The 10,010-nt window shown below is 43.0% G+C and overlaps 2 protein-coding genes and 1 pseudogene across 2 annotated transcripts; all 3 read left to right on the top strand.

The window, feature by feature from the left end:
* Window positions 1-1,514: 1,514 nt before the first annotated feature.
* LOC116547215 (protocadherin gamma-A4) lies at window positions 1,515-5,607 on the top strand. Its single transcript, XM_032273234.1, has one exon. The coding sequence runs from the start codon at window positions 3,078-3,080 to the stop codon at window positions 5,538-5,540; it is 2,463 nt and encodes an 820-aa protein (XP_032129125.1). The 5' UTR covers window positions 1,515-3,077; the 3' UTR covers window positions 5,541-5,607.
* A 433-nt stretch (window positions 5,608-6,040) lies between these two features.
* Window positions 6,041-7,743, top strand: LOC116547216 (annotated as a pseudogene).
* A 635-nt stretch (window positions 7,744-8,378) lies between these two features.
* On the top strand, window positions 8,379-10,005 carry LOC116547217 (protocadherin gamma-B2; the record flags this gene model as incomplete). Its single annotated transcript, XM_032273235.1, has 1 exon — window positions 8,379-10,005. A coding segment is annotated over exon 1 (1,560 nt), but the record flags the coding sequence as incomplete, so codon positions are not given.
* Window positions 10,006-10,010: the final 5 nt, after the last annotated feature.

Genomic DNA, 10,010 nt, shown 5'->3' with positions numbered 1-10,010 from the left:
AGCCTCGACACTGAGGGCTGGTTTCAAACGGGTCTGTGCTCCAAGTCTGGGCGTCGGGTTCCTCCCAACCACAGCGAGGGAACTTTGCCTTATTCCTACAATCTATGTGTTGCCTCTCATTCTGCAAAGACAGAGTTTAATTTTCTCAACCTGACACCGGAAATGGCTCCCCCTCAGGATCTGCTGTGTGATGATCCTTCTATGGTTGTATGTGCCAGTAATGAAGATCACAAAATCGCTTGTGACCCTTCTTTTTCTTCTCACGTGAGTTTTTGCATATCTATTTAAATTTTATATACTGCAGTCGGGCGTAATGGTTCCAGCCTTTAATCCCAGTACTTAACCAGGCCGAGGCAGGTGAATCACTTGAGGTAGGGAGTTTGAGATTAGCAGAGCCAACATGGTGAAACCCCCTCTCTACTAAAAAAACAAAAACTAGCTGGGTGTGGTGGCACGTGCCTGTAGTCCCAGTTACTCAAAATGCTGAGACAGGAGGATCGCTTGAGGCTGGGAGGTGGAGGTTGTAGTGAGATAAGAGCATGCCACTGCATTCCAGTCTGGGCAATGGGAGTGAAACCGTGTCTCAAAAAAAATTATATATTGCGTTTTCGTCTCACTGGTGCACAGGTAATTTTGGTTGTCTTTCATTGTTCTGATGATGGTATCTAGTGGCAGAGGGGTGTATTAGATAGGTGGAGATTGCTTTCTTGATTGTTCAGTATTCTTGGCAATTTAATTTTCAGTCTTCACTGTTGACATTTCTGTATGGTTGGCAAATATTGCTAAAGGGACCTGTTTCGTAGATGTTAACACCTTTAGTAATAGCAGTGCCTTTTCTTAGTTCCTATGTGATACTATATTTTCAAGTCATCTTATTCTTAGCTACTTATAAATGTATTTATAGTTCTTCCCACCCAAGTTAAAATTTATGTTCATCTTCATCAATTACATTCTAATTTATCTTTTTGCAGAAACATGTATATTGAACACAGCCTTCCAATCATTAAGACTGTTAATGATTGTCTCATCACGAGTAGCAGATATTGTCCAATTTTACATTTGTATCACTAACTTTGGGTCGGTATTATTCCCACTCCATAATTTCAATCAATGATATTTCATAATTTTTTTTTTTTTGAGATGGAGTTTCGCTCATGTTACCCAGGCTGGAGTGCAATGGTGCGATCTCGGCACACCGCAACCTCTGCCTCCTGGGTTCAGGCAATTCTCCTGCCTCAACCTCCTGAGTAGCTGGTATTACAGGCACAAGCCACCATGCCCAGCTAATGTTTTGTATTTTTAATAGAGACGGGGTTTCACCATGTTGACCAGGACGGTCTCGATCTCTTGACCTCGTGATCCACCCGCCTCGGCCTCCCAAAGTGTTGGGATTACAGGCTTGAGCCACCGTGCCCAGCCATAATTTTCTTAACCATTGCTTAATTATTTATTTTTATGCTCTTTCTATTTTGTCTCTATTGAAACAAGGAATGTAATGACCCAATGTAATGAATAAACCCAATTTATACACTTGGGTTTATAAAGCATTTTCCATACTTCTTGTTTCTTTGGTATAGATTTCTGAGAAATTAGTTAAATCTATAAACATTTTGAGAGTTTTTAATGCATACTGTCAGATTTATTTCCAAAAATCTTATTTCACCTCTTAGTCATCTGCAGTTTATGAGGTCTTTGAGATTGTGAAAAACACCTTTAATCTACTCGAAGTCTGAGGGTTTTTAAATTCTGTATAGGTAATGCACATTTGCATAAGTCGTTTCTACTGCTATTGTTAATAAGCTTAAGAACTGGTGTACTGCTTTATCTCAAATTTTCTCAAATTAGTAAATTACTCTAAATATTCATAAGCAAGAAAGTGATGGCGCATGTAATGAAAATCCACGTTCAGCTACCTAAACATTTCCTTTTACTGATTATTTCTAAGATGAGAGCTAAGTTAAAGTTAGGAATTATAGTAAAGTAATGCTGAATGTGTCATGTGAAAAAATTACTGAACTATGATCTGCACTTTATAGCTCTTCAGTCTAACTTTTCTTTTTATTTCTTTTTTTATTTTTAAGAGCAGAATTATTAACCCATTGTTTTAGGCTTTGCATTTGAACTGGTCATTCCTAAAACATTGAAAGGTTTCATGGAACAAAAGGTTTCATGGAACGTACTACTCTATAAGAAGTATAGTTCTAAAGATTGAGGACACATTGTGAACAAGATAGTCATATGCGTAGCTTATGACTAAAAATCTACTATATACTAAATCAATGAGCAAATTCTCTTCCCAAACCTATTATCATATTTGCCAATCTCATTTGTACAGGGGTAAGGCTAACTCTTGAACAGTAGGTGGGTTTATTGCAAGGGAATTGAAGCATTGCCCCAGGTTCTAGAGGGTCAACTCATGAGAGGAAACTTGTTACTGCATAAACTGGGACTAAAACCAGACCTCCAAGCTCCTGTCCCACTGTCTTTTCACCTATCTCTCTCCTCCATTTTTCAAGTCCACCTTTGTCTTTAGGAGGAATAAATGTGTCCCTCACACAATGCTCTGTACTGAGAATGGGCTGTGGGGATTAATAATGTGAAAACTGAAAAGACGGAGAGCACATTCTTAGCCAAAAAAGGAAAAAAAGAAAAAAGTCATATTTTCTCTAAGAAAATAAATAACTTTATAAAGTTTATTGTACAGGAAAATTTGGATTATCCTTGAATTGTCATTTCAAATCAAAAACAGGAATTTGACTTTTATTATCTTGGGAGAAATAGGAATAAAAAAGTATAATAAATATACTTTATTCACTAAGAATAAATTGCAGAACAGGTTAAGACTCTGGGTGTCGCTGTTCACCAATCAGGGGGAAAAGACAAACCAGAAATTTAATCAGAATCACAAGATTTCTGCAGCACAAAGCACTGGCTCTGGAGCTTTATGAAGCTTCAAGCTGAAGCCCTGAGATCTCCGGCTGTGAATACACTTTGTTTTGGACCCAGAAGCTCCTGGGGCTCCTCAGGCCTCCAAAGAGGGAAAACCGAAGCACAGGCGACTCCGCGGCTGGGTTGTAATGGCGGCGTCTCCTACTCGTCCAGACCGCACCCGGCTGCTCCAGATCTGCCTTCTCCTGGGGGTTGTGGGAGAAATCAGGGCCGAACAGATCCGCTACTCGGTGTTTGAGGAGCAGGAAGAAGGCTCAGCGGTGGGCAACATCGCCAAGGACCTAGGGCTGGCGCCCCGGGAGCTTGCTGAGCGCGGAGTCCGCATCGTCTCCAGAGGTAGGACGCAGCTTTTCGCCCTGAACCCGCGCAGTGGCAGCTTGGTCACCGCGGGCAGGATAGACCGGGAGGAGCTCTGCGACAGATCTCCAAACTGTGTGACAAACCTGGAGATTCTCCTAGAAGATAAAGTAAAGATTTTGCGGGTAGAGGTAGAAATAATCGATATTAATGATAACCCACCCAGTTTTGGGACAGAACAGAGGGAAATAAAAGTTGCTGAAAATGAAAATCCTGGGACAAGATTTCCTCTTCCTGAAGCTTTTGATCCGGATGTAGGAGTAAACTCCCTGCAGGATTACCAGCTCAACGCAAACGGTCACTTTTCCCTGGATGTGCAAAGCGGGGCCGATGGGATTAAGTACCCAGAGCTGGTGCTGGAACGCGCTCTAGATCGCGAGGAAGAGGCGATTCACCACCTCGTTCTCACCGCCTTCGATGGAGGTGACCCGGTTCACTCTGGCACTGCCAGGATTCTCATAATAGTTGTGGATATCAACGATAATGCTCCCGTATTCACTCAGCCCGAGTACCACGTAAGTGTTCGTGAGAACGTTCCTGTAGGCACCAGGCTACTCATTGTAAAAGCCACTGATCCAGATGAAGGAGCCAATGGAGATGTGACATATTCTTTCCGGAAAGTAAGAGACAAAATATCCCAGCTATTCAAGTTGAATTCTCTGAGTGGGGATATAACAATATTGGGGGATCTAGATTATGAGGACTCTGGATTCTATGACATAGATGTGGAAGCCCATGATGGGCCTGGTCTCCGAGCCAGAAGCAAGGTACTCGTGACCGTTCTGGATGTAAATGACAATGCTCCAGAAGTCACAGTTACATCTCTCACCAGCTCAGTCCAGGAAACTTCTTCCCCAGGTACAGTAATTGCACTTTTCAATGTGCATGACAGTGACTCAGGAGGGAATGGCCTTGTCACATGTTCTATTCCAGATAATCTACCATTCACACTTGAAAAGACCTATGGAAATTATTATCGGTTGTTGACACACACAACACTGGACAGGGAAGAAGTCTCAGAATATAACATCACTGTAACTGCCACTGACCATGGAACTCCTCCACTGTCTACAGAAACTCATATTTCACTGCAGGTGACGGACATCAATGACAACCCACCTACTTTCCCTCATGCTTCCTATTCTGCCTACATTTCTGAAAACAACCCCAGAGGAGCCTCCATCTTATCTATGACTGCTCAAGACCCCGACAGCGGTGACAATGCCCGAATCACTTACTCCCTGGCCGAAGACACCTTCCAGGGTGCACCCCTGTCCTCCTATGTCTCCATCAACTCCAACACTGGGATCCTGTATGCACTTCGCTCCTTCGATTATGAGCAGTTTAGAGACCTGCAGCTACTGGTGACAGCCAGTGACAGTGGAGACCCTCCACTCAGCAGCAACGTGTCACTGAGCCTCTTTGTGCTAGACCAGAATGACAATGTCCCTGAGATCCTGTACCCCACCTTCCCCACAGACGGCTCCACTGGAGTGGAGCTGGCACCCCGCTCCGCAGAATCTGGCTACCTGGTGACCAAAGTGGTGGCAGTGGACAGAGACTCAGGCCAGAATGCCTGGCTGTCCTACCGCCTGCTCAAGGCCAGCGAGCCGGGACTGTTTGCAGTGGGGCTGCACACAGGCGAGGTGCGCACGGCGCGGGCCCTGCTGGACAGAGACGCGCTTAAGCAGATCCTGGTAGTAGTCGTCCAGGACCATGGCCAGCCCCCTCTATCAGCCACTGTCACAGTCACTGTGGCTGTGGCCGACAGCATCCCAGATGTCCTGGCTGACTTGGGCAGCCTCAAGCCTTCAGCAGACCCAGACGACTCGGGCCTCACTCTCTATCTCGTGGTGGCAGTAGCCGCTGTCTCCTGCATCTTCCTGGCTTTTGTCACCGTGCTTCTAGCACTCAAGCTGAGACGCTGGCACAAGTCACGCCTGCTTCAGTCTGAAGGCAGCAGGTGGGCGGGTGTGCCCACCTCCCACTTTGTAGGCATGGACGGGGTTCAGGCTTTCCTGCAAACCTATTCCCACGAGGTCTCCCTCACCTCGGACTCCAGGAAAAGTCACCTGATCTTCCCCCAGCCCAACTATGCAGACATGCTCATCAGCCAGGAGAGCTGTGAGAAAAGCGAGCCTCTTCTGATAACTCAGGATTTACCTGAAACAAAAGGAGACCCTAATCTTCAGGTGAGTCAATCTTATAATAGATCATACCATGCTGAACTATAGACACAGAGTTGTGTAAATGTCTGCAATTATATATGTAATATATCAAATAAAGCCACCTCTTTTAATATTTTATTGCTTTAAAGAGGAGTGGTGGATGACCTTTCAATAATAACCAATAGTATTTACTACACAAAAAATGTTGTTTATTAGTTATCCTTTTTGGTTTTCATTCAGTTGTAGTTTCAACCAGAATTTTCTAATTTTACAACTCTAAGCCACCTCATTTCCTTAAATTTCCTTTTCCCAGCTGGGCCTGGTGGCTCACACTTGTAATCCTAGCACTTTGGGAGTCTGAGGAGGGTGGATTGCCTGAGCTCAGGAGTTCGAGACCAGTCTGGGCAACATGGTGAAACCCAGTCTCTACTAAAACACAAAAAATTGGCCAGGCATGGCGGTGTGTGCCTGTAGTCCCAGCTACCCAAGAGGCTGAGCATGAGAATTGTTTGAACCTGGGAGGCGGAGGTTGCAATGAGCTGAGATGACACCACTGTACTCCAGCCTGGGCAACAGAACAAGCCTCTGCCTCCAAAAAAGTAAAATAAAATTAGAAATATAAATAAATAAATAAATACATGTCCTTTCCCTTAGGTGTTACTGAAAAGATACAAGAGACCTGTGAAATAGAAGGTGATTATGTAAATTCACATTTACATTATTCCTTCTCATGAAGCTATTGTTGGCTCTGGACTGAGGGTTTTTTAATTTTCTGTTTTTACACCGTACATGCTTTGCTTGAAGTTTACTTTTTCTTCCTTGAAAGGGTATTTTGCATTATAATTAGAAAATGTCAATTTAAAAATGCTGGCAATTTATGAGTTTAACTTTTAGATATAACTTTAACAGAATATGTTCTCAATGGACTAGTATATTTCAAACATTTTGTTGTTGCTATTCTGAGATGCACTAGCAGTGACTATGGGTGATTCCTTTGGTGCACTTCTGTGATTATCAGAAATTTTTCCCAGTTAATTTCACTCAAATTTAAGTATATTGTAGGAGTAACTTTAATAATTTTTAAATTGTCTATCATGATGTCACTATTGAGACTTTCTTGATTTTGAAAGAAAACATAAGTTTATGGAGACTTTTCTCTTTTCATCATGTGAACCTCTGGTGAAGGTTGAGTAACTTGGATTCTGGGCTGACATGATTTGTGCTGCTTAGTAAGTTGGCCTCATCCCTATTCCTACAAATTACTTTCAGATATTTCACCGTGTGGCTGTGGGATTCTTTCATATTGGGGAAAATATTTTGTGTTTAAGGGATATGCAACTCTTTTGCTCTTTGTGCTTTCATTTAGTTCTGTGAGTTAATTCAAAATTCATGAGTGTGTATACTTATACAAATTAGTGTAATTTGATAACTGAAAGTTGTAGCGATAGACTGTGGAATATGCCTCAGTTTGACTTACAAAGGAGAGTTTTAGTTTCTACATGGTTTTGTATGCATAGAAAGTTCTGGTGCAATACATAGAGTAAACTGGAATATGATATGATGCAGTTACCTGGCTTGGGGAGCAGGAAGTAGAAATAACAAGTGAATGTTGAGAGACAACTCACATCTGAGGAGAGATTGTTTAAAGTAATTAAGCCATAAAATGTAATTTGGAAATGCTCAATTGGCCTCAAACTGTGGTAAGCATATTCACATGGCATTAGGAATGTGTTCCAGAATGAGAGTGGCCCATATTTTAAAGGTCTAGGAAAGCAGCAGATAATTTATAACCTAAAATTGAATTTTTTAAAAAATGTGTTTTTGTTAGAATGGGCAGTGGGTTTCTTTTAGCAAATAACAATTTTGATTAAACAAATTGTTGTATATTCATATTATGGAGTTCATAATATAGTTATCTAGTAGCCTAGGAAAAGCTCTCTGTGTACTGATATAATCTTTAAGATATAACAAATAAAGAAGCAATGTGCAGAACATGGTATGTTGTATGCTTACCTTAGCGTAAAAAAGGGAGACAGAGCTCTGTGTGCCCACAGGGTAGCCATCATGAGCAAAGCTCACCCTCCCGAGTTGAAAAAATTTATGGACAAGATGTTATCATTGAAATTAAATGGTGGCAGACATGTCCAAGGAATATTGCGGGGATTTGATCCCTTTATGAATCTTGTGATAGATGAACGTGTGGAGATGGCGACTAGCGGACAACAGAACAATATAGGAATGATGGTAATATGAGGAAAGAGTGTCATCATGTTAGAAGCCTTGGAACGAGTATAAATAATGACTGTTCAGCGGAGAAACCCATGTCCTCTCTCCATAGGGCCTGTTTTACTATGATGTAAAAATTAAGTCATGTACATTTTCATATTAGTCTTTTTGTTAAATAAACTTTTCTAATAGTCAAAAGAAAGGGAGACAGAACATTTATAAAAATCTGTTGCACTATACAAAACATGTCTGTGGAAGGATACCCAAGAAACATTAACACTCCTTTCCCCTGTGAAAGCATTTCTCCTCATCAAAAGCCGGGATAAAAGCAGTGAAAAACCTATGCTGAATGCACCTTTTGAATCTGGAACTATATGAATTTTTCACCTATTTAAAAACACATAAAGACTTTATAAATTAAAAAAAAAAGAAAAAAAAGTTCTTAGCAAACATTTACAAGTCATTGGTGCAGTTTCTTGAGGAAACCTTTGAGCGTCGCTGTCGGTCAAAAGAACGAAGAGAAGATAGCACAGAAGCGTTTGGGAGTCTCAGAGGGGAGCTTCCTGCACAAACCAACCACACAGAGGAAGCCAGTATAGATTTGGAAACAGAAAACAAAAGCAGGAAAAGTAACCTTAGCCCGGATTCTGCCATCTACGGAAGGCTTAGCCGGGATTCTGCCGTCCACGTAAGGCTTATTTCTCCTACGGGCAAAGGAGCAAAGGGAGCCCGAGGGAGACAGAGGATGAAGGCGAGCGCAGGGAGGCGCAGGCTGGTGCAGTGGCCGCAGGTACTGTTGCCCTTCCTGTTGTCTTTGTTTCCCGGAGCTCTCCCAGACCAGATCCGCTATTCAATTCCAGAGGAGCTGGCCAAAAACTCGGTCGTAGGAAATGTCGCCAAGGATCTGGGCCTCAGCGTCCGGGACTTGCCGGCCCGAAAGCTGCGGATTAGCGCGGAGAAAGAATATTTCACAGTAAACCCAGACAGCGGGGACTTACTTGTGGGTGATAGAATAGACCGAGAGCAGATATGTGGGAAGCAGCCTCTGTGCATTCTGGATTTCGACACTGTCGCTGAAAACCCACTAAATATTTTCCACATAGCAGTAATTGTGCAGGATATAAATGATAATACCCCGCTATTCAAACAGAGTAAGATTGATTTAAAAATTGTCGAATCCACTAAGCCAGGTACAACATTTCCACTTGACCCAGCCCTGGATTCAGATGTTGGTCCTAATTCACTACAAAGATACCACCTTAATGACGACGAGTACTTTGATCTCGCTGAGAAACAGACTCCAGATGGACGTAAATATCCTGAGTTAATTCTAAAACATTCTCTGGACAGAGAAGAGCACATTTTCCATCAACTGGTCCTCACAGCTTTGGATGGCGGAGACCCACCTCAAAGTGGCAGGACCCAAATCCTAATCCAAGTCACAGATGCCAACGATAACCCTCCGGTGTTCAGCCAGGATGTTTACAGGGTCACCCTGAGGGAGGACGTGCCCCCAGGTTTCTTTGTGCTTCAAGTGACGGCCACTGACGAGGATGAAGGCATAAATGCTGAGATCACCTACTCCTTTCACAATGTGGACGAACAAGTGAAACACTTTTTTAACTTAAATGAAAAAACAGGAGAAATCAAGACAAAGGGTGATTTGGATTTTGAGACTGCAAATAGTTACACTTTGAGTATCGAAGCAAAAGATCCTGGAGATCTAGCAGCCCACTGCATTATCCAAGTTGAAATTCTTGATGAGAACGATTGTGCACCTGAAGTTACTGTGACTTCAGTATTTACTCCCCTACCAGAAGATTCGCCACCAGGAACAATCATCGCCTTGATAAAAACGAGAGACAGAGACTCTGGAGAAAATGGAGAAGTTTACTGCCAAGTGTTGGAAAATGCCAAGTTTATTTTGAAATCTTCCTCAAAGAACTATTACAAGCTAGTGACAGATGGCGCCCTGGACCGGGAGGAGACCCCGGAATACAATCTCACCATCACAGCTACCGACGGGGGCAAGCCGCCCCTCTCCTCCAGCATAATTGTCACCCTGCACATCTCCGACATCAACGATAATGCACCTATTTTCCAGCAGAATTCCTACATGATTCACGTGGCAGAGAACAATCCTCCTGGCGCCTCCGTCGTTCAAATCAGTGCCTCCGACCCTGACTTGGGCCCCAATGGCCAAGTTTCCTACTCTATTGTAGCGAGCGACCTGGAGCCACAGGAACTTTTATCCTACGTGTCTGTGAGCGCGCAGAGCGGGGTGGTGTTCGCGCAGCGCGCCTTCGACCA

This window comes from Sapajus apella, unplaced genomic scaffold (assembly GCF_009761245.1).
Source record: "Sapajus apella isolate SASKATOON/1434 unplaced genomic scaffold, GSC_monkey_1.0 scaffold2374, whole genome shotgun sequence".
NCBI lineage: Eukaryota > Metazoa > Chordata > Mammalia > Primates > Cebidae > Sapajus > Sapajus apella.
Note: the sequence above shows the minus strand (reverse complement) of the source record. Positions and strands in the feature narration are given on the sequence as shown.

Excerpts from the sequence above, each read along its gene's own strand:
- LOC116547215 (XM_032273234.1), top strand. The coding sequence starts at position 3,078 with ATGGCGGCGTCTCCTACTCGTCCAGACCGCACCCGGCTGCTCCAGATC.